This window comes from Protopterus annectens, chromosome 14.part0, assembly GCF_019279795.1.
Source record: "Protopterus annectens isolate FY-2018-M chromosome 14.part0, PAN1.0, whole genome shotgun sequence".
NCBI classification, from domain to species: domain Eukaryota; kingdom Metazoa; phylum Chordata; order Ceratodontiformes; family Protopteridae; genus Protopterus; species Protopterus annectens.
The window spans coordinates 910,761,038-910,786,623 of NC_056748.1; the positions used below are offsets into that span (position 1 = coordinate 910,761,038).

The 25,586-nt window shown below is 43.4% G+C and overlaps 1 protein-coding gene across 1 annotated transcript in view; it reads right to left on the reverse strand.

The window, feature by feature from the left end:
- The window catches only part of BTAF1 (B-TFIID TATA-box binding protein associated factor 1), a 3,603,226-nt gene that overhangs the window by 1,006,115 nt on the left and 2,571,525 nt on the right, over nucleotides 1–25,586 (reverse strand). The window contains exon 28 of the mRNA XM_044055641.1: nucleotides 20,268–20,416. Within this exon, the coding sequence (XP_043911576.1) occupies nucleotides 20,268–20,416 (149 nt within the window). The remainder of the gene's footprint in view (nucleotides 1–20,267; nucleotides 20,417–25,586) is intronic.

Consider the following 25,586-nt stretch of genomic DNA (forward strand, 5'->3'; position numbering starts at 1 on the left):
TAACCAGGGAAGTCAGAGTGGACAAGTTAGGAGAGACCAGCTTAAGACTTTCCAGAGGTAGCAACTCAAGGGAAGTGGTGAGTTCTGACACCAAATCCCTCTGAAGCCAGGTAAAATATGCCATGTAGTTGGATGCTCTCAGTCCAAAGATAGCTGAGGCAAACAAGCAGTTTCCAAATCGGTCACCAATCCAACACTCTCCATTCGGGGGATGGACCGAGCAGCTCCATTCTGCTAGCTCCTTCTTGGTAGTGGAGGCCACCAAAATAGCATCAACGGGGACACCACTACTCCAAAAAACTTTATCTTTGGGGGACTGAGGAATTTGTCCGCCTTTTTCGGTACTGGTTCCACTGTGTCCGGCTCCTTCCAAGCCCTGCTGGCAATGAGATCCATTAGCTCACGATGGGGGGGGGGGGTATCCATGTAGAAGATGGGCCCATCCCAAAGGCCTTCATAAACACAGATTCCTCCGAAGACGGGGTGGGGGAAGACCAACCGCCTCTTTGCTTAAGAAGTTCAAGGATGTCTCCAAAGGACACTCCTCAGACGGCAGCCTTGGAGACCACTCTCCCTCCTTGAAATCCGTGTCTGTGAGAGACTCTCTTGGGGAGTACAGGTGCCTCCTCTTACACATTTCTCTTCTGTGGGGGTTCATCCATGGTGGGCTCTGGGGAGGACTCAGAAGAGGCAGGAACCCCGAGAGGGGCAGTGCTCATTTGAAGGTGCTTGCGGGATGGCCAACCCCGGAAGGATGATGAGGCCTTGCCACCAAAGGTCAAGAAAGGCTGGGAAGGACCTAGAGATGGAGAGGTGACTGCCAAGCTGGAGAAGGTCCTCTCTACTGCCTGGAAGGCTGAGGAACTGGATGAGGCTCCCCTCTAATCTCCCGCAGCCGCCTGGGAAGGCAGAATGGACCCTGACGCAGTACCAAAGCCCCCCAGATGATATCAGCCTGAGCTGTCGAGTGCCAAAACTCCCCGAGGAAGGGAACGGTCTGAAAACTCATGACCCAAACCCACCCTCAGAGAACCAAGGACTAGCCTGACAGGGATGAGGCACAGTTTGTTCAGAGGGCCGTGAGCACAGCCATCCAGGGACCCTGAAAAAGTCAAGAAAGGAGGTATACCCGACACAGACGGCCTCTCACTTGGAATGTTCTTGCTCTGATGCTCCGAAAATGGATGGATCAGGAGGACAGTGGAGTCCTGTGGGTGAGGAAGGCCCCTTGACTATCTGGGCCAGGGATAACAATCCCAACTCAGTTTGGGCCTTGAGGAAGCTCATCATCCTATCCATATCCGACGGTAACAGACTTCTGGAGGATGCGGATGAATGGCCCGACCAAACTGGAGATCCTGCCTTGGATCTGAAAGATCTGTGGTCCCATGAAGGGGACAGGCTCTGATATTTCCAATCTGATTTTCTAGAGGATCTGGAGGGGGGAGCTGTCTGCGACCATCGGATCAGACAATGCACTCTGATCCAATGGTCTGGCAGGATACGATGACTTAGATGGCACTGGATGAATCCGATAAAGAGTTCTGATCCAGAGAGGACTTGCACCAAGACAGATCAGTGTGTCCCCGAGGCCTTGGATCAGAGGGGCTAATCCGAGGCTCTCAGAGCAGAACAGCCTGGATCTGAAGCCAAACAGGCTGGACTCTGATCCAGGGAGCTGCAATCTGAGAGCCATGGCTTTTTTGAGATGGAAGGAGACCCTTTGGAAGGAAGAGGGATGGGGTCTCTTTTTGGAATCTTGAAAGGGCTTGGTGGGGGATTCTGCTGGTAGGGACCACCATGAAACAAGCCCTTGATAAGCAATTTGTTGCAGCACTCCATACAAGCCCTGGGGTTGAATACGGAGCAAATGTCATATTCAACACCTCCAGGTGGGCCACTCCAAAACAGTAAAGACACTCCTTGTGTGAGTCAGAATAAGACATTTCCCGACCACACAAAGAGCATTGCTTAAAACCACAAAGTTTTTCAGCCATATCCACATTCACTCACTCATACAGCAAAAGAGAAAAGAAGAAGAAAGGAGTTTTTTTTTGAAGGGAGAAAGGGCAGGAAGAGACAACCGCGACAAGAGTAAAGTTATGGGAGTGGAGGTAAACTAGTACAAAAGCCCTAAAATACCAAACGGAGATAGACAAGAGAGAAAAAGCAAACATAATAAGTACTTACCTAATAGAGAAGTCAATCGAGCTCGGATGCATCCAACACATGCAACATCAAATGAGATCTGAGGATTAGAGGTGAGCAGGGGATTATGGGAAGGGGAGGAGCTTGAACTCTGATATCTGTCCATTAGTTGCTGGCTCAGATCCATAGTCGGATCCAAGACCCAGTCTATGATGAATAATGACACGGATAGGGAAAATATGGGAGCATACGGCTATATTGCATGCATTTAGAAAGGTTGCTGTCAAGCAACTTTTTTTGACAACTTGAATGCAGAAACTTTTAGCACAATGACTTAAAGCAACAAAAAGTAAAGTGCAGCCAAACCTAGCCTACGATAAGAAAAATAACCAAAAATCATATTGCATATTGAATTAAGAGATATTTCAGAAACTTTACAAAAAAGTGTATAAAGAGGAAGAACAGATAAACCAAGAAAAAGCACACACGGAAATATTTATGGAAGACTTAATTATGCCATTTTTATGGGAGATGATGCTAAACAATTTTAATAGATAAAATAGGAAGAGATGAAACAACAGATTTAACAGTGAAGTCTCCAGGTACAAACTTTATTCCTGAGGAAATTTGGAAGTTAGGAGGAAAGTCAGTTAAGTCAGTTAAAGATCTAGACGTTTTTAATGGTATTTTAAATAGGAGTAGCTGAATTCTGAAGAAAGCTGTGTTGGCCGTATTAACCAAGAGAGTAAAGACCCTTAAGATCCAGCATTAGATAGACCCATTTCAATTTCAAACCATGATTATATAAAGTGTTTATGTCTCTAACACAATGACAAAGATGTTACCAAAGTTGACAGATGTAGATTAGTGTGGATTTGTGGAGGGGAGACAAACATTTGGCATTAATAAAACAATGGTGAACCAGGGAAATGCAAAGTATTAGATAATACTGGTACTGCCAGTAAATCTTGATGCAAAGAAAGCAGGTGGTTGGCATAATGGTTAAGATGTTTACCTTATAGGTTCATAGGTAAGTACTAGGTTATCTGCCCAAGGGCATCTATAAGCCTAGCCAGAATGTGTTGGCTTTCGCCACCCCCTTAGATTAGTTCCCTGTGCCTCTGTTCAGCAGAGCTATTAGTTTCCTGTGCCTCTGTCCAGCAGAGTCACTGCAGTGATCCCAGGCGTAAAATTTCTGTTTCCCATCCACTCGTCAAGGTTTCTCTTGAGTGTTACTGAGGGGCTCTGCCTAATGCAGATTGGAATCCTGTTCCAAAACATGGGGAGTCTCTGGGACAGGAATCTATCCCTCCAGCACATCCTACTTATCGCTGTTGTGAGGTTTAGATCCCTAGAGCGTGTGGCTCTTGGGGATTTGTTTTTTTTAGGTGAATCGTGTCCATCAATTCTGGGTTGGACATGGCCTTGTATGTCAGGCAGAGATCACCTCTGAGTAAGCAGTATGCAACTGAGTACAGCTGGAGTTTCTTCAGTTGGGCTGCATAGAGCATCTGTTTGAGGCCAGTAATCCTCTTGGTGAGGTACCTTCTGTGGTCTTTCCAGCTGCTGCAGGTGTCTTGTAAGGTACATCCCAAAATGGGGAGTTGTACTCTATGATGGGTCTGATGAGTAGAGGGGCACAATAACCTCTTTTGTTCTAGATGCAAACCCTTTTATGATTAGGTGGGCCACATAGAAGTGTTTTCTAACCACCTTGGTAATATGATTATTAAAGGAGAGATTACCATCTACTTGGGTCCCCAGATCCCTTATTACGTTTTCTGTATTTAGGGGACTACCACGTATGTGGTAGTTCGCGGGTACTTTGTTTTTTTCCAAAGGGGATGACTATGCACTTTTTGGCATTTAGCTTGAGGCCATGATTTTGACATCAGGTATCTGTCTCAGCGAGACCCTTCTGGAGGATGTCTATCAGCTGGAGAGTCAATTATGGCCCCCAGTTTGCAGTCATCTGCGAACATGGTCAGCCATAGTCCTCCTGTGCTTCCCTGTACCTCTGAGAAGTATACACCGAACAGGAGGGGTCCTAGGACTGAGCCCTGGGGGACACCACTTGTAACAGGTTTAGAGTGGGACCTAGAGCCTGCAACTCTCACCGTGTGGGTTCTATCCATGAGCAAATTGGCAACCCATCTCGTGATGTAGGGGTTTATGTTCAGGCTGGTGAGCTTGTCTATAATACCAGAATGGTGTTGAAAGCCTTTGCAAGGTCTAGGTAGGCTGTGTGGACCTCCTTTACCTCGTCTAAAGCCTTGGTAACTGTCTCGAAGTCCACCAGGTTTAGGAGGCATGATCTGCCCTTAAAGCCAAACTGGGTAGGGTCCAATGTTTGGAGGTTCCCAATGTCTCTGTTAATGAGTTCCATGATGATGTGCTCCATAGCCTTTTAGGCTAGTCAGGCATATAGGGAGAAAGTTCCCAGGGTCCGTTGTGGCTCCACCTTTATGGAGTGGGATAACTGTTGCTGTGCGCCACTCTGTGGGAACGTAGCCTGTAGAGAGGCTGAGTTTGAACAGTGTGTTTAGGTGAGAGGTTAGTTCATTTTGAAGCTCATGTAAGACGCAGCCTGGGACACCATCTGGTGTTACAGACAGAAGGTGCAGGGTTTGATTCTCACATGGGGTAAATGGCTACACTTAAAATGGCCAACAAAAGCAGTTAGTCTAATATTAATCTATGAACCTATGAAGTTTGATAGCTAGTTTGTAAGGATATTATAAAGGCAGTAATGACAGTTACTTGCATTCTCTGACTGAATATAGAGTTAATAAGGATGATACATGAAGGGTCAGATACAAGAATTAAGATGGAAGGATTCCTCTCCTCTCTGTCAGTCTGTAATTTAACAGTGGAACCAGGTAGGGATACCTTTTCCTTTGCTTTATTTTTATAGCAGTTACAAAAGAAAATAAAGGCTTCACAAATTTCAGGGATATAAATGGTATGGAAATAAAGAAAATGTAGCTTTATCTGCAGGTTACATTATTTTGCACTTGATAAATCTAGAAAAGGACACGGGCTTTAGTTGTAAACTATGTATTGGTTTCATTGATACAAATACTTACGTGGACATAAAATGAAGTATTTAAGTGTATGGCTTAAAAAAGGGTCTCTTATGGCACATAAGGTTATATAGAAAGCAATTGAACAAAATACAGAACCTGAGAAACTGGCAACTTTGATTAAAGGATAGTAAGATACAAGCAATTAAAAGGTTGTAGTCTATTTAGTTTTATATATAGGTATTTTTCATCAACCAGACAAGTTAGGGGTGGTAAACAATAAAAAAGTTAAAGGAATTTATTTAGGAGGGTAAGAGGTCGAGATAAAAACAACTGGAACTGAGATCTTTAGAAAAAGGTAGGATCAAACTACATAAGAAAAAATGGTAAATGTGGGAACAATACATACAGTGGAAGAATGAGGTTTAAAAAAGGCAGGACTTAAATGAGCTATGTAATATTTGATTGAAAATGATTCGGTAGATAAGTGATGTATAATGTTTGCAACTGGAAGTATGTCAGTATGGTTTGTGATGTAAAATGCTTGCAACTAGGATGCCTGTGTGGTTCGTTTTCATTGATATAAATGTATGATTGCTTATGGCATAAGTGACGGTTTAATAAAGATGTTACTTGTTTTAAAAAAGGAGCAGGAATTGAATAATTTATGTAATGTTGTTTAGGTTATATAATATATAGCAATATATGTGAAGTATAATAAGAAGTTATGTTCTTACCATAACGTTCCATGTTAGTTGTCTTCTTCTCGCCTTCTTTCTTGCTGTATGGTTTTGGAGGCGATCCTCGGCTCCAACTCGGCCTAATACTAAAGCTCGAGAGCTATTTTTACCAGCTCGAGGCTATGCTATGTCCCATAATGCTAGGCGTCATATACCCAGATCTCGTTTGATAGCTAACACTATGGACATATATGTCCCACCACAACAGAGAACAATCCACCTAATCATAGATACAAAAGGGAGAAGGATATATATATATATATATATATATATATATATATATATATATATATATATATATATATATATATATATATATATATATATAAACCCTGTAGAAGAGCTAGCAAAAAAGAGGGAGCAAGGGAGCTAGCTGGGGAAATAACTGAGGTGGCAAAAATTCTCACACGGTACTCTAGATCTCCCAGGCTAGGGGGATGGAGTGTGGGACGCAAGACAGAAGGCGAGAAGAAGACAACTAACATGGAATGTTAAGGTAAGAACATAACTTCTCAATGTTAAGTTGTCAATCTCGCCTTCATTCTTGCTGGATGGGACAGCGTCCCTAGCACCTAAATCCTGGGTGGCTCAATGGAACAAACTCTTGAGTACCTTGGAACCAAAATCAGCCCGACTTCTGGAGGCCATATCGAGCTTGTAATGAGAAATGAAGGTATGAGGAGAGGCCCAAGTGGCCGCTGCGCAAATGGAATCCATTGGCAATCTTGCCTGAAAGGCTATTGAAGAAGCTAAAGCTCTGGTTGAATGGGCTCTAGACTTAGTAGGAAGTTCGGTGTTCCTCAACTGATAGACCAACATGATAAGACAGGACAACCACCTGGACAAAGTTACCTTAGAGACTGGTTGGCCTGGCTTCCCCTCCGCACAAGACAGGAAGAGCTGGTTTGATTTTCTCATTTGCTTAGTTCTATCCAGGTAGAAGCGTAATTGATGGTGAATGTCCAAACAATGTAACTTTCGTTCAGCTCTATTGGTGTAATTTGGGAAGAAGACTGGAAGATCTATGGTCTGATTCAGATTTTTTTCTGAGATTATTTTGGGTAAAAAGGACGGATTAGTCCTAAGTGACACTCTGTCTTTGTGAAAAACAAGATAAGGAGGGCGAACGCAAAGGGCTTGAAGTTCCGAGACCCTTCTTGCCTATGTGATGGCTACTAAGAAGAGTGTTTTCCACGAGAGCAACTTCAATGAACAAGAAGCCGCCGGCTCAAAGGGAGGAAGAATTAAGGAAGACAGTACCAAATTTAAGTCCCACGGTGGGGGAGGGTCCTTAACCGGGGGCCTAAGTAAAAGGGTTCCTTTTAAAAAGACTTTGCAAAGTTTGTGGGACATGATGCTGGTCTCTGACAAGCCAACGTGGAAATTTGCAATAGCTGCCAGTTGAACTCTGATGGTAACTGAGGAGGAGCACAATCGAAAGAGTTCTGCTAGAAACTCTAGAACTGTCTGAACAGGAGCCGTAAAGGGGTCCACGTGCTTTTTCCCTGCCCAGACAGAGAAGCGCTTCCATTTGCTAGCATAAGTCTTTCTAGTAGTAGACTTGTGAGAAGCGAGTATAATATCTCGAACTGGTTGAGAGATAAGGGGAAGCCTGGCTAGGGTTGGAAGTGGAGTAACCATGCTGTGAGGTTGAGAAATCGAAGGGACTGATGCAGCCCGCCCGATTGATGGGTCAGATCATCTGGCACTGGGTCCAGATGCCAGGGCTGCTCCAGTAGATGCCGTTCCAGGAACGGAAACCAAATTTGTCGAGGCCAGTAAGGGGCAATGAGGATCATCCTGGCTCTCAAGGCAGTTGCTTTCTGGATTAATTGAGTAATCAAGGGAAAGGGGGGGAATGCATACAGAAGACCCCGGGGCCAATCGTGAACTAGAGCGTCTCTGGGGGGTAGACCTGGGAGAGGGAAGAGGGTGAAGTAGTCTGGGCACTTGCTGTTTAGAGGTGTTGCACAAAGGTCGCAGCAAGGCTGACCCCACCTTTTGAAAATTCTTTCCACTATTGTCTGGTTGAGAGACCACTCGTGAGGCATGAGAATGGCTCTGCTCAGTCTGTCCGCTATGACATTGGACTTCCCGGGAATATGCGTTGCTACCAGAAACCGCTGAGAAGAGATCGCCCATTGCCAAAGTCTGAGTGCTTCTCGACATAGGGGGTAGGATCTGGTTCCACCCTGCTTGTTGATGTACCACACTACAGACATATTGTCTGTTTGAATTGTAATAGTCCCAGTGGGTAGAGAGTCCTGAAGGGCCTGCAACGCTAAAAGTACCGCTCTCATTTCCAAGACATTTATGTGCAAGTGGTATTCGAAGGGTTGCCATGTGCCCTGGACTGTCCTGCCCCGAAAATGCCCCCCCCCACCCGATCAGGGAGGCATCTGTTGTCACAGTGGCAACAGGAGGAGGAAGGACCACAGGTCTGCCCTGGAGTACTTGAGGGGAGACCGTTCACCAAGAAAGGTGTCTTTTGCATGACTGAGTGATTAGAATGGTGCGTGACATGGGGAGCTGCTGAAAGGACCACTGGGAAAATAGCATCCACTGCAGGATCCGCATATGAAAATGCGCTAGGGGGAGTAAAGTGATTGCTGCTGCCATGAGACCAAGTGTTTTTAGTACAAATCTGGCTTGGACTCTGGTCTCCTGTAATAGGAGCTGAACATGGTTGCGAATGTCTGAAACTCTGTGTGTGGGTAGTTTTGCTGAGAGCTCCACTGTGTTTAAAACGGCACCTATGAAGGTAATAGACTGACAAGGCGACAATGCAGACTTTTCAAAATTTATTGAGATACCTAGCGCGTTGCACGTTTGTACAGTGTAATCCCTGGATTGGAGTAGTCGATGCCTGGTGGTGGCAGTAAGGAGCCAGTCGTCTAAATATGGAAACACCTGGAATCCTTGTCGTCTCAGGTGAGCCACAACCACTGCCATGCATTTGGTAAACACCCTGGGGTATATGGTGAGGCCAAAGGGCAGGGCTCTGAATTGGTAGCGACTGGCTCCCAGCCGGAAGTGGAGAAACCTTCTGCAGCACCTGTTCATCTTGATATGGTAGTACGCATCCTGAAGGTCTATAGAGCACATAAAATTGTCCTGACCCAGAAAGGGTAGAATGGACTGTAGCGTGACCATCCGGAATTTCGTTCTTTGAACAGACTTGTTCAGCCTGCTGAGATCCAAAATAGGTCTCCAGTCCCCTGTCTTTTTTGGTACCAAAAAGAACTTGGAGTAGATACCGGATCCTTGTTGGTCTGCTGGGACTGGCTGGATGGCCCTTTTTCTTAGCAGCTTTAAAATTTCTAGTGCTGCTAGATCCCTCAGACCGGGTGGAACTTCTGGAAGGGGCCCTTTTGGCTGTTGTGGGGTGTGAGTAAAGGAAATTCTGTAGCCCTCGGATATGATCGACAGTACCCATTTGTCTTGCGTGAGGGAATGCCAGGCTTCTGGGTACAGTGATAGTCTTCCCCCGACTGCCTCCGAAGGTGGACAGTCGGGCAGCCCCTCAGGGGTGCTGGAAGGGTTTGTCAGAGAAAGATTCTCTGCTACCCTGATTCTGCGGACCCCCCCTGCCCCTCGGGCGGCATCTATTATTGTTCCCTCCTCAGCCTCTGGAGGGAAGCTCACCACGTGCGTCAGGCAGTACTCCCTGAGGTTTGCGGAACCACATTTTCCCACCTTTCTGACCCTTAGGGTATGGTCTACAAGGGGTAGAAAAACAGACTCCTACGGCAGAGAGAGTCTTGCCTTCCTGCTCGTACCTGGTCAATGTATCCTTCACTTGAGGTCCAAACAAGGCAGAACCGTCAAAGGGGGTGTTAGTGAAAGACGCCTTGAAGGGGTCGGCAAAGTTGCAAAGCCGCATCCAGGCGTGTCTCCTTAGAGCAACGCCCGTGCCTTCAGCCCTACTCGCTCCATCGGCGGCATAGGAGATGAGCCGCATGGAGGAGATTACAACAGAGTTCAGGGTCCCTAGCTGGGAGTTGATCTTTTCCTGAGGCCCTGCAGCTGATGGGTCCTGCAAGGTATCACCTAGTTCTTTGAGAAGCTCTCTCTGAAGACAGGTGAAATGGCTCAAATAATTCAGCGAACGCATGGCAAAGGTTGCTGAAGAAAACATCCGCTTGCCGTACCTATCCATAGTCCTAGATTCCTTATTAGGAGTACGGACAGGAACTGAAGGGTCAGCCAACGCCTTCTTAGTGGCCGCCGCCACCACCATGGCATCAACGGGGACGCCCTTAGTGAGAAATTGCTTGTCCAAAGGGGCTGTAATAAATTTTGTGGGCCTCCGGGGAGTTGGTTCCATAGTATCCAGAGCCGTCCACTCCTTCTGAGCCACCACCTCCATGAGTGGGTCGAAAGGCATGGACACCCAGGAGGTGGAAGGGCGAGAACCGAATGCGTCCAGGTACACCGACTCGTCCTCGGAAGGGTTGAGGGCAGACCAGTTCCCCCTCTGTTTAAGGATTTCTAGGATGTCAGAAAATGAGACATCCTCAGAGGGGGACCTTGGGGACCCTTCCGAATCATCCAGGTCGGTGTCAGATGTCACTGACTCCGGGGAGTCCACATGCTTCCTCTTGCATGTCCTCTTTCGAGGGGGCTCCCCCGCAGGATCAGGGGAGGCCTCAGAAGAGGAGGATACGCCCAATGGGGTGACCTGGAGCATTGGTTCTCCACGTTTAGGTTCGGGAGGGTAGGCAGAGGCCAAAGCAGGCACCATGGAAGGAGGGGCCGATGGGGCTGACCGTGGTGCCGGTATAGGACCCAGCATGCTCCTCATGACCTCAAAGGCGCCCCTATCAGGCAGAGAGGAGGGACCCAGCTCCGAAGAGATGAAAGCTCCTCCTGGCACCGAGAGGGATGGCTCCAAGGCCGATGTCGGGGACGAGCTCACCTGCGCCGACGCTCCGAGAGGGAGAATGGGGTCGGACAAGGGTCCGATGCCACTCACCCCCTCAGAACCGACGAGGGAGTCCCGGCGCCCAGATCCCTCCAAGGACGGAGCCAATGAAGGGATCGGAGTCGACGAAGGAACCGATAAGGGTGGAATCAGTTCCGACGCCCCCACGGTACCAACCCCGACGGCCTCCGGCTCCGAGCTCAAAGGAATAGTTGGAGGAGGAACTGAAGCAGGCGTTGGGGAAGCCACTGTCTGTTGAGACGGGCTATGCAATAACTGGGCGAGCACCTGCAACTTTAAAAGCCTACTGACTACCCTCTCGAGGTCGTGGTCCAAAAGCCTGGAAGATCTAGAGGAGTGAGACCTATGGCTCCGCTCCGACAGCAAAGGGGACTTTGGAGCCGACCTGACCGACTCTAATGAGGGAGATCAGGAGCGCTTTCGGCTTGGAGACGGCTCCAACGCCAAGGTTGGAGCCAACTGAGGCCTCACTGTATCGTTTCCGGCCGGTACGGACATGGAGCCGACGGTTTGGCGGGCTTGGAAGGTTTTCCTGACAGAGGCTTGGTAGGAGAACCTTCAGGCTTCAATAAACCCCTTAAGATGAGCTTATTTCTGCGCTCCTGCAGGACTCTTGGGCTAAAAGCATGACAGATGGAACAAGAGTCCTGCAGGTGCAGAGGGCCCAAACAATACACACAAAAAGTGTGACCGTCTGTCAGAGACATCTTCTGACAGCACGAGTCACACTTCTTGAATCCCGATATCTTGGTATCCTTAGACATGATACCACAGGAACGGGACAACAAACTCTAACAAGTATACAAACACACACACAACACTTGACAGACACTCTTACAGTTACTACAATAAAACAAAATTCCACACACATAGCACAGCCTCGAGCCAGTAAAAATAACTCTTGAGCTTTAGTATTAGGCCGAGGATTGGCTCCGAACCCATCCAGCAAGAATGAAGGCGAGATTGACAACTTAACATTGTTTGTTACTGTTAATTTGTTAATGCAATTTGATTACTTTTTATATAAATGTACATTTGCCTAAGTCACAAGTGATAATTCAAAAAAGGTGTTTAAAAAAAAAAAAAAAAAAAAAAAAGAGGGTACAAAGTTAACTGGAATATCTCCCCACAGAACAAGGTAACAGTTACTCAATTTGGATGAGTACTATAAAGCTACACACAACTGAGGCTCATATACATAACCTCAGGCAAAGTGGAAAAGGATGACGAAACAGAAGGGGGTAGTTTGAAAGAGAGAGACTGAGTTTGGGTGCAAGTTCTTACAGAGTACAACCATACAGAATATATACAAAATAGCATAAAGCATTTTAAGAACTAAACCAGTATGGGAATGGAGAAAGGTGTTTTTACCAATAGGAACTGTTGGCAAGTAGGGGTACAGAAAAATAGGCAAATGGGGGCTGGATTTTCTGCAGGAAATCAGCAAAGCAACCATGTGATGGGAGCAAATAATTTGGGAGAAAAAGATAATGCAGCGGGATAAGGCTAAGAAGTTTGGAACACAGGTTAGAGACCACCTTCCCTGTTATGTAATGAGAGAGTATAGATAAACATAAAGGAACATGGGAGTGGTATTGGAAAGTGCAGTTATGATACATTTAGTTGAGTCTAGAATTAAATATGCTGTTAAAGAAGGGATACATTAATAGGGTATATAAAGCAATTCTTACAGTTAGCATTCAATCATCAGATGAGATTAAAAAAGATATGGAAAGCAGAATGGAAAGGCAACTAACAATGGGAAGTCTGAAAGGCTCCCAATCATCTCACAAAGTTTAGAAGTTTTAGGGTTTTTGCATGGAAGTGTTTGCATAAGTGATTTTTTTTATACAAGCAGTCCTCATAGGATTCTTCCATTAGGTATATGGCAAATGCTGGAAATGCGACGGGGAGAAGGGTAAACTGGGAATGTGTGTTTTGGGGATGTAATTACTTTGCAGACTTTAAAAATTTCCACCAGAACTGTGATGTAAATGTTGGGGGAACAAATGGTAGTAACTAATGAAATGTTTTTCAGGTGGGATACATGATCTGAGTTGACACAGTAAGGCCTTGCCAAGTTTAACACTACTGGCTGCCAAAAAATAAATTACTAGAAAATGAAAATCAATGCCAAAATGCCAATCAAAACCTACACCAAATGTAATAGAAATTTTAAATGCTGCTGTTTAGGGAAGGAGCAGATTTCACAGAAAAACTTGGAATTTTTGGGAACATGTGCGCAAAATAATGATCAAGAGAAACAGTGAGGTTTAATGCAAGGCAGAAATTGAGCAATTTATGTTTTGTTTGAGAGAAAGAAAATAGTTAAGAAAACGCACATACGTCTTGACAATTATAATTGAGATCTATTATAGCTTTTCATTCCTACTAATACATGTGAACTTTTGTTGCGGTTTTAAATGTGATAATTTAATAGAGACATTAAAATACTCGTACTAGACCAAAGAACATATTAGAGGACAGCCTTGACAGAACAAAGACCTTCCTTATCCCAGCATCTGAAAAAGAAAATACAATGTCAATTCTAAGTCAGTTTTCTGGGTAAATGTTCAGACACGCTAACTGGAAGTTTATGAAATTCAAAAGGGGAGGAAAAAGAAAAATAGAGTTCTGCATCTTTCACAACCTGGAGAGGAATCCTTATGCTAATCACCACTTTTAGTCTGAATTGTGTCGGACTTGTCTAATTTGTATTTTTGATACTGCACCCGATGCCTATCCCATCTTTTGACCTACTAGCCCTTAGCTCAGAATGTAAGCCTGAAGAGACTGATTTCAAAGCAGAAGTAGAGGATGAAGGCCCACCTACAGTTGACAATGAATCTTCTACACCTTCATTAAGGAAATATAAACATTTCCTTTGCTTAACTGTAATGTGTGGAAAAGCACATTCTGCATTCCTCATCAAAGTATTGCTTATACAAACAAAAAGCATACAGGTGTGCCTGTCGTGACGCGGCATCTTTTTCCGCACCACTGCTTTGCTATCATAATGACCAGAAAACTACACTAAATAACCAATATGCGAAAATTCAAACACCCAGAACTTCTAAAAGAAATTACACAACATAACTAGTGCAAACTGTAAAGTCAATTACTGTAAGAAAATAATAACTGGTGCTTGTGCTAATATTACAATTTTTAAACAACTTAATGAATTGGCACAATAATTTGACAACTACCATGAAAAGCACAGCAAAGTTTAAATGAGGAAGACCGAAAAACAAAACTGATTTGTGGGAAGTCACACATTCAGTGAATGAATGAATAATCAACTTTGGTTATGGGGAAAAAACAAAAGAGGAAATAATATCAGGATTCACAGCAATAGGGCAACACACAGAAGTACCACAGAAGTCACAGGAAAATAAAGTTGAATTTAAGTTGAATTTAATGAAGCGCTTTTCGTCTGTGGTGTACACAGACTTCCTCAGACAAAAAGTATTACAAACTACATTTAACTGAACAGCAGCTTAAATATACAGCAGTATTAAGTCAAAGGTTCAATTAACCAATCAGGCACACCTTGAACCATGAATAAAAATTTTAAAGTTAAAACGCAGTTAGAGTGTGTTATTGCGATGGCAAATTAGATTAAATGCCTATGCTCTACCAGGTCTCAATGAAGGCTGCTCTATTAGCAGCCTTCTTAAACTTAAGAACCTGGTTAGATAGTCTTTTTGCCTTTATGAGTTTGTAACACACTCTAACTGTTTTGTGATTTGTACTTGTTTACATCAGGTAGTGGCTAGTGTCTATTTAGATGATAGGCTAATAACTGGCTGATTTTATGATTGTTTAGTTTAATTTTAATTTTAATATAATGTGAGTGACTGAACTCAAGTCTTGTGAGCTTGCGTTTTAACTTTAAAATTTTTATTCATGGTTCAAGGTGTGCCTGATTGGTTAATTGAACCTTTCACTTAATACTGCTGTATATTTAAGCTGCTGTTCAGTTAAATGTAGTTTGTAATACTTTTTGTCTGAGGAAGTCTGTGTACACCACAGACGAAAAGCGCTTCATTAAATTCAACTTAAATTCAACTTTATTTTCCTGTGACTTCTGTGGTACTTCTGTGTGTTGCCCTATTGCTGTGAATCCTGATATTATTTCCTGGTTTGTGCTGTTTAGTACTTGGTTGTTTCATGGCTTCTGGATCTGACAGCAATGATGGGTTCTCTCCGAATGCCACTCCAGCATTATTGAAGAGCTGTAATAGTGCCCTTCCAGCACCAGCTACTCTTTCTACAGGTGCACAGGATAATTTGAGTCTTTATTTGAAAGAATGGAATCGCTGTGTGCGAGGCTCGACAAGCTAGACACACAACAACAGGACATGAAGAACCTTTTTCTGCCTTTTAACAGCTTCCAACCGTCTGCAATGGAGAATGCGTCAGGTGGCGCTGTTCAACCAGCGAACCCCTCCGCTACGGTTCCTTCCCTTAATGGGAACACTGATTTCGGCAGCTTGAATCCAGCGAATGGCAGAGAGTTTTTAAACCCTTTGCTACGGCCAGGTTTGGCCACTACGTCTAAATCACCAACGGCAGCCAGCATTAGGCTGGCTCCGGTAACTACACCTGATACAGTGCAACCGGCAATTACTTCTAATTCAGTGCGAGTAGCACGAACAGTAAATCCACCTATACTAAACGAAAGTTTAGCTGGGATAGAGCCACTATTAACCGGAGGATTTCCTAGCCGTTTACAGAGTCAAGTTGAGCCTACCGACTGTATAGCAGATGCCAGTCGGACTCCCCCAAGTGCTCTTCTTGATGGGGCCCCAGTTTTGGGCAATTGGTTATCCGAGGATTTCGTGTTTACAGGATATGGCGATAAAGCAACCCGTAGGATGCATGACAACTCTACCGATGGCCATGAGGTAAACAGTAATGATTTAGCTGACAAATTAAAAACTTTTGACAAACTCTTATTGAAACTTAAAAAACTGAAACTTGAAATCTCATATTTTAATGAATGTATAGCTTGCAATGTCATTCCTAAAGGCTTAAGGCATTTTCAATACCCGACAGGGCTGGTGTTGAATTCAGAATTCCATAAGGAATTGATTAATTTATTTGACCAACAAGGCCAGGACCTCTTAAAGCTTATGATCAAGCATTACTCTGCATGGGTGACACAGTTAAATGATGAAATTACTGTGTTGGATAACTCGATAAAAACTCATGTAGAATTTAGCAGGTACAAATATGATTATAATAGATGTTTTACCAGCATCGACCAGTACCTGTCTAAACTAAAATTCAATAAAATCAAGAAACTTGAGCGCGATTTAAAAGCATATCAGTTAGGGGTGGCTTATCCACCCCTGCGCCATCACAAGCTTGGAATCCTAATGGTAGTAGTGGGGATCTCCCCACCACAAACTGTAGAGGTGAGTCAGCATCGGATAACATCAGGGACCTTGATACATTTGGGGATACCCTGTTGACCAAGGGGTCAGAAGGAGTGAGAGACTTATGAACCGTAAACAACAGCAGGGTCCTCACACTACGACCATGGGTCAGCAACAGGTACACTTTTCTACCAAAAACAGGGTGCCATCCCTAAGCAAAGGAACAACTTGCAGCAATCTTTTAAGGGGAAGCAACAGAAACAGTTTTTTCAGAGGCAGTAGATACCAGGAGTACCTATCACCTGGCTCTACCTCTGCCTTCTGGCCTTACTGAAGCCTCGGCTTGTGTGGTAAACGAGGTTCCTTGTGTGGTTTCATCTTTGCCTATTACTGATAATCTGCAGGATGTAGAGACTGATACTGTGGTTCCCCCCATTAACCAACGTATGGGTCCAGTTATTTCTACCAATCAACTTGGTGATTTTAATATCTTTAATTACTCCAATGTGCTGATCCCTGATGAACTGGCCGACCTTTTATCTAAGGGATACACCTATGTACCTCAACAGAAGTTCGATTTAGTGAACACCATCATCGATATTAAGATGTTTGCTCGTAAATTGAACTTTAACTTGCTGTTTGAAACTCGTGGTTTCAGTCATGATGCTACATCTGATATGTTTGTCCCTAGCATGTTTAACCCACCTCTGCACCCATTAGTACAAGCGTTTGAATCCACTTGTGAACTTGATTTAAGACATAGTAATTTGCATTTAAGTAAATGTACCAACGATTTAGGGAAGTCTGAAATGACCCTGTTGGAATATGTTAAGTTACATTCATTAAGAATCTGTAAACCCAATAAAGGTGGTGGGGTTGTAGTCTTTGATCAATTAGACTACTTTGACAGGATGCTGGGCCTATTGTCTAATGATGCGTATATGATTAGTTCAAGGTCTGAGGTAAACCACGCATATCATAAAATTAAGAGCTCCTTGACGAAATGTTTTTTGAGGGTAGACTTAACCAAGGTCAACACAAATACCTTACCACATTATTTCCCAGGTACCCTTGTATCTTTGGTATACCCAAGATCCACAAGGACCTTGTTAATCCACCTATCGCCCACTTTCGTTGATGGGCGGCTCCTACATATCCTTGTGCCAAGCTGGTTGATACTATCCTGCAGAAGTACCTTGAGGATGAAGAGCAAATCTGTAAAGACTCTTGGTCTTTTCTCGATAAGTTAAACAACATTCCATTCAGTAGAGAGTATAATTTCCTGACAATAGATGTCAAGGATTTATACACTTGTATACCTTGCAGATAGCTTTGGACTGGGTGGCCTTCTTCCTTAAGAGTAAGGGTGCCCGCCCATGAAATATCTCTTGTGATTGAACTGTTGGACTTGATCCTTTATAACAACTATTTTTATTAGGAGAGAATTTCTATCTACAAAAAACTGGGGTGGCTATGGGGTCCCCTTGCGGAGCCAGCTTGGCTAACATAGTGATGTCATACTGGGAAAGGGAGAACATATTAAATAATGAATCGGTAGTAGTGTCTAAGATCAAGTACTACACCCGTTACCTGGATGACATCTTTATTTTATTAGAGGGTGAAGAAGCTGATAGCCTGTTATTATTAAATTTACTTAATAACTCCACTGACTTTTTAGTTTTTACCTCTTCCTTTAACACTGAGGCAATAGCCTATTTAGACGTATGGTTGGCGAAAAATGACATCTTGAATAAATATGTGGCCAGTATATATAGAAAGCCTACCTACTCTAATTCTTTTCTTCATTTTAGTAGCTGCCATCCTAGCTACCAAAAAAGGTCTGTGGCTAAGGGTCAGCTCGTACGAGCAGCCCGGATGGTGAGCCTGGACGATGATTTTCTTAGGGAATGTGACCTTCTTAAGAATATGTTCCTTCATAGAGGCTATCCGCTTAACTTATTAGACAATTTAGTCAATGAGGTGATTAACAAAAGATCCAGTGGGTTTTACAAACCTATACTGAACATCAGTTCTTCCGGGTTGGCCGAGTCTAGGTTAGAATGTATAGGTGGAACTACTCCTATACACAATAATAACACTAGATTAATTCTTACATACTGTCCAAGTAGTAGGTCTATTATGGACATCATTACTAAGAACTGGAAATTGTTCCATTCAAACCTTGCAATTTTGAACAAACTGGGAGTTAAACCTGAGGTTACATATAGAAGGGGTAAAAATATGAAAATGTTGTTGGAACAACCTGAGCGGCAGAGTACCCGTACTCCTGGGATGTTCAAATGTCAAAACTGCAATCAATGTCGTCACATTCTTGAATCAAACCGATTTGACATTGATAATATTAGATATGACATTAGATGCAGATGCACTTGTAACTCTAAAATGGTGGTCTATGTGGCATTATGCCAAAAATGTACAGGTTTTTATGTAGGTAAAACCGAGCGTAGATTTAAAGATCGGATCTACGAACATCAATATGCAATTAATAAAGCGAAAGATGAAAATGCTCTTGCTAAACACATCATCCAGCATAAAGACCACCATTTTAAGTTTATGGTTATAGAACAAATGCATGACACTATTAGAGGAGCCCCTGTACACCTATTATTAGAGGCGTCTGAATTGCGATGGCAAATTAGATTAAATGCCTATGCTCTACCAGGTCTCAATGAAGGCTGCTCTATTAGCAGCCTTCTTAAACTTAAGAACCTGGTTAGATAGTCTTTTGCCTTTATGAGTTTGTAACACACTCTAACTGTTTTGTGATTTGTACTTGTTTACATCAGGTAGTGGCTAGTGTCTATTTAGATGATAGGCTAATAACTGGCTGATTTTATGATTGTTTAGTTTAATTTTAATTTTAATATAATGTGAGTGATTGAACTCAAGTCTTGTGAGCTTGCGTTTTAACTTTAAAATTTTTATTCATGGTTCAAGGTGTGCCTGATTGGTTAATTGAACCTTTGACTTAATACTGCTGTATATTTAAGCTGCTGTTCAGTTAAATGTAGTTTGTAATACTTTTTGTCTGAGGAAGTCTGTGTACACCACAGACGAAAAGCGCTTCATTAAATTCAACTTAAATTCAACTTTATTTTCCTGTGACTTCTGTGGTACTTCTGTGTGTTGCCCTATTGCTGTGAATCCTGATATTATTTCCTGGTTTGTGCTGTTTAGTACTTGAAAAAACAAAAGAAGTTTAATACTTTTCCCACTCAAAAAATATAAACTGACAATGGAGCTTATCTATGATCTACACATTAGTATATTCTTGAAAAAAAGACAAATGGAATTTTTGTAATGTTATGGGCAAACTTCCCCAATCTTTATTAATTACTACCTCAGGTGCACATGTTTAGTGGAACTAGTCCAGTCAACAAAAATAAAATAAACTTTTTCTCATACGAGCATTTATCACTTGCAGAATTTTTTAAATAAAATTTATCAGCATTACAGGGATGTCTTTACCTAACAACCAAACAAATGAATGCCAGATATATATCCTTATCAAACAATACAGCATCATTGAACACTAAATGTTGTTGTCTTTCGGCTTTTCGCAGTTAGGGGTCACCACAGAGGAACTCCGGTCTGCTAATGATTGGCAGTAGATTTTGACGAATGCCGAGGTGCCAGCTCGACGGTCAACCTGCAACGAAGGCATGCCCATTTACGCATGTCTTTCGAACACCCACCCAACCGCAGGGAGGACATGCAAACTCCACACAGAAGGCACTCCCCGCACTCCAGCCGAGAATAAAACGGGAGATCCTCTTGCTGTGAGGCAACAATGTTACTGCCGTACCACCGCAGAAGTATCACTGAACACTAAATAAAATCTTGAAATACATTAGCCTAGGTGAAAAACCTGTGGAATTTCACATTCATTCATTGTGAACAAAAACAATACCAAAAGACTTGCAAAAAAAAATTAAAAATAACCAATAATAAAACAATGGACACAAAAAACAGTGCAGATAAAAAAATGAAATACATATATGTGACTTACCTCAAGTGGCATTAACCTAATTAATGTAGCAAAGCACTGAGTTGCCATAAACCTTACACTATCCGTTTGATCACTCATCCTTCCTAGGACCGGTACCACCAAGAGGACAATATAGGGTACAATACCAACATCAAGTTGCTCCATAACACCTTAGTTTAGTAAGTTAAGGAAAACGGTTCCTACATTTAATGACATGAAAATATTCAAAAGCTAAAGAAACAACTGAGTAAGCTAGAAATAAACTGAAGATTCATACTCACCATACCAACTGGTCTTAAAGGCCTTCTGCACTGGATAACACTGGGGATTTCTTTTCTTCCCTAGAGCTGGCATATTTCTGGAACTTCTTATCTGTTTCACTTGTAGCATTTACATGTTGTGACAATCAAACCCCTGCTCTTTCCAAACTGGCCTCATCAACTCACCAAGTACAATACAAAATTATACACATGCTCAGTTTACAAAAACACATTATCCAGATGTACTGGACAGAGAGAAAAGCTCTCTAAATACAGAGGGATGGGCTGGAGAGTAATAACCATCCACTACGAAAGGTCTTCTGACAGATCAACTGCAAGATGAGAAAATACATCTTGTACTCGATTTCACAGGTCTTCTGTAGTGGGTAACTGCCTGAGAAAAATCTTAAGTTGCTTCCTAATGAATCAAGTGTGAACTCATAGCACCTAATAATTATCACAACAATTTTTCTTAAAAAAAAAAATTAAGATGGCCTTAGATATACATGGGAGCCATGTCATCATAACCCCTACTTATTTAATCTTACTTCAAGTTGCACAACCTGGGGGAAAATGTCAAAACACAACTGAGTAAAAATCATTTTGATGACTATCTGCTGCAATGAGTTTGCACCCTATAATTCCTCTCGTTTCTAAATTCAACTGTCATGAAAGGTAGGTGAAGAACAATCAAAAGGTTAATAGGGTTGGAAGGCAGACTCCTGATGCTCAGAGTTCGCTAACAAGGGCTGCCTCAAAAGATATGGTCAAAGCAATAAAGCTTTGTGTAAGTATGAAGCAATGACCATGTGATCACAGTACAATATTCTGAAACCGAGACTTTTTCTGCTGTATTTGAAATTGTCTATCACATTACTCCTCATATTGCCGCATTTGTCTCCTCCTAAGGAGGTAGGAGGTGTTGAGGTGGGGGGTGGTGGTGAAAAAACACTATCCATGCTAAATGATAGCTAATCAGCTATGGCGCTGATCCCGTCTTTGGCATCTTGAATTTGAAGCACCAAAGCAGGATCAATTACAGTAGCCTAGTGATGTGCACACGCTTCCGAACACATACCAACAGCAAAATGCAGACCATGAGCTAAGTGACTAGCTAAAACTCTGGAACCAATTAATTCACTGCCTTCTGTCCTCACATCCAGCCTTTGGTGGGTGTCAGTCTTGCAGCAGACAAAGGACACTTTCTATTCTCCAGGACAGGTGAGCCAACATTAGCCACTCACTCACACCCTTCCCTGGCCAATTCTATTGCCCATGTCACTAATATATCCACCTCAAAAAGGTTTTATCCCTACATGCTACATAGTTGTCTGAAAATGAGAACTTTCTGAAGCAATTTCTAAGAGAAAAAAACACTGAGCTTGAGTGTCTGGCACTAATTATACTTCCTCAGGGGACAGTGTGGGTTTTTGCCATATCTGAGAAACTGGAAGATACTTTAAGGACAAGCTGATACATCACAGCGATAGGAGTGGTGGTTTGAAGTAGGTGACATTTCAGTCACAGGCATAAAGTGTACACAACATACATGACGTGTCACTGCAGGTTTCACCTGAATTGCAAACAAAAATTAACTTGGCAGCATAAATAAGCTCCTGCCTCAACTGAAGTGCGATCTCCTCAGTGCCTCTTGCATTTATGAAGAAGTCAATGGATCAATTGAGAAAGGAGAGAAAAGATTATCAGTGGTAGATCCAGTGACAAAAAATAAAATACGTACAGTAATATTTAACTTTGGTCTGAAATTCTGAAACCACAACCAGAAGGTGAAATGCTTGATTACAGGTGATCACAGAATCTCCTTGGGTAGTAAAATTAGTCTAGACAAATATCCTGCTCTTCTATGCAGCTTCAAACTATTCCTCGTCACAGTGACAGCCACTAGCACAGCATTTATCATAGCATACACTTGGCATCTTCAGTAAAAGCCATCTCAAAATGATATACAAAGGCCTTCAAATCACAACATTCAGATATCAGCAGTCAACCAGGAATACGGGCAAAGAGAACACAGCAACAGTGAAGTCCTACTCCATCCTGAGAAAAATATTTCAACTTTAAATGGAGAACTCCTATGCCACCAAACAACTGCATTATACTAAAAAAATGCCTTATCCCTTCAGAGAGACCAACAGGACACAGTCAAGCCCTACAGTCTAAAGACACTTCATCTGCAAGACAGAAAACACAACGGCCGAGAAGTGTAGTGGAACCTACTGGGTCAGCATTTGTGTAACACGTATCCTCTTCCCTAGGCCAAACACTATCAGCATAAAGTACAGTTGTGTACCTACCATAAATGTAGATGTTAGAGTGTATTCACTGTTGCAGTCATTACACTTGGGTTATCCTGCTGGCAGGCTACCCGCAGTCGGCCTGAATTCCAAAGTCCTGGTCCGGCATCGGTTGCTGTCGCCTATTCCCTGACATCAGTGCGCCAGAGGTATAAAAGATGCAGTCGACGCCATTTTCTTCAGTTTTTCTTGCCCCAGATGTCAGGTGCCCCCAAAAGGGTAGGCTAAAAAATAAGAAGTTATGTACCTACCATAACATTCCATGTTAGTTGTCTTCTTCTCGCCTTCTTTCTTGCTGGTGGGGCTCAGAGCCGATCCTCGGCTCTGACTCAGCCATCTTCTAAAAGCTCGAGGGCTATTTACTGGCTCAAGGCCTCCCCATATCCCACAATGCCTGGCACTAGATCCCCAGATCTCATTTGGTAGACTTAACTACAGACAAACATAAGGACACCTGTCCTAACAGCATAGGTTTAGCTACAGAGCTAAAAGGTTGAGGGAACAAACCAGATAAGACTCAGCAAGCGAAAAGGAACTCAAAGGGAAACTCTTCTCGGTCTATTAGGATAGGGGGACGGAGGGTGGGACGCAAGAAAGAAGGCGAGAAGAAGACAACTAACATGGAACGTTATGGTAAGTACATAACTTCTTAATGTTAAGTTGTCTATCGAGCCTTCATTCTTGCTGGTTGGGACAGCGTCCCTAGCACCTCAGTCCTGGGTGGCTCATCGGAACAGACTCTTCAGCACAGTAGAACCAAAATCAGCTCTGCTCCTAGAGGCCACATCCAGCTTATAATGAGAAATGAATGTATGAGGAGTGGCCCATGTAGCTGCCACACAAATGGCTTCCATTGCTAATCTTGCCTGAAAAGCTACAAAAGTAGCTAAAGCCCTAGTAGAGTGGCCTTTTGATTTAGCAGGGAGCTGTTTGTTCCTCAATTGATAAATCAAGGTAATAATAGAAGTCAACCACCTAGATAGAGTTACTTTAGACACTGGTAGACCTTGTTTACCTTCAGCATAGGACAGGAAGAGCTGGTCTGATTTTCTAATTTGTTTAGTCCTATGCAAGTAGAAACGTAATTGTCTATGAACATCCAAACTGATGTAATTTATGTTCAGCTTTGTTGGACTAATTTGAGAAGAAGACCGGAAGATCAATGGACTGATTCAGATTACTCTCAGAAGGTACCTTAGGAAGGAAGGAGGGATTAGTTCTGAGCGAAACTCTGTCATTATGGAAAACTAAATAAGGAGGGTGAACACAAAGGGCCTGGAGTTCAGAAACTCTTCTAGCTGAAGTAATTGCCACCAGAAAGAGGGTTTTCCAAGAAAGAAAGTTCAAGGAACATGAAGCTGCGGGTTCAAAGGGGGGGCAATATTAGGGAAGCTAAGATCAAATTCAGATCCTACGGAGGCGGGGGATCTCTTACTGGGGGGCCTGAGCTAAGTAGTCCCTTTAAGAAAAACTTTGCAAAGCTTATGGGACATAATACTAGTTTCAGATAGGCCTGTATGAAAATTTTAAATTGCAGCTAACTGAACTCTAATGGTGGCAGAAGAGGACCCAGCCTGAAAAAGTTCCACTAAGAAATCAAAAACGTGGTGGACAGGGGCTGAAAAGGGATCTATATTTTTAGACTCTGCCCAGCAAGAGAAACGTTTCCACTTACTAGCATAAGTTTTTCTGGTGGTAGATTTATGCGAAGATAAAATGATTTCACGCACCGATTGGGAAATGTTCGGAAGCCTGGCTAAGGTTGGAAGTGGAGCAACCAAGCAGTGAGGGTGAGAGACTGAAGGGATTGGTGCAGCCCACCCAACTGATGGATCAGGTCATCTGGTACTGGGTCCAGGGCTGCTCCAGAAGGTGATGATGCAGGAAAGGAAACCAAATTTGTCAAGGCCAGTAGGGGGCAATGAGGATCATCTTGCATCCCAGCACGGTAGCTTTCTGTATTAGTTTGGGAATCAGGGGAAATGGAGGGAATGCATAAATAAGTCCCTGAGGCCAATCGTGAATTACAGCGTCTCTGGGGGAGTATCCGGGAAGAGGGAGGAGAGAAAAGAAACTGTCGCACTTGCTGTTGAAGGGGGTGGCGAAAAGGTTGCAGCAAGGCTGACCCCATTTGCGGAAGATTTGGTCCGCCACTGTCTGATTGAGAGACCACTCGTGAGGCATGAGGATTGCTCTGCTCAGCCTGTCCGCTATAACGTTGGACGTCCCAGGGATGTGTGTTGCTATCAGAAACCACTGGGAAGAGATCGCCCACTGCCAGTCTGAGTGCTTCTCGACATAAGGGGTAGGACTTGGTTCCACCCTGCTCGTTGATGTACCACACTACGGACATATTGTCTGTCTGAATTGCAATGGTCCCGGTGGGAAGAGAGTTCTGAAGAGTTTGCAATGCTAAAAGCACAGCTCTCATCTCCAAGACATTGATATGCAGATGGTACTCGTGGGGTTGCCAGGTGCCTTGGACTGTTCTGCCCTGAAAATGCCCCCCCACCCGATCAGGGAGGCATCCGTGGTCACCGTGGCTACTGGAGGAGGAAGAACAAATGGTCTGCCCTGGGGTACTGACAGGGAAACCATCCACCAAGCAAGCTGGTCTTTGCATGTCTGTGTAATCATGATCATGTGAGACATTGGAAGTTGTAGAAAGGACCATTGGGTGAAAAGCAACCACTGAAGAATCCTCATATGAAAACGAGCCAGGGGGACTAGTATGATCGCTGCTGCCATGAGGCCCAATGTCTTTA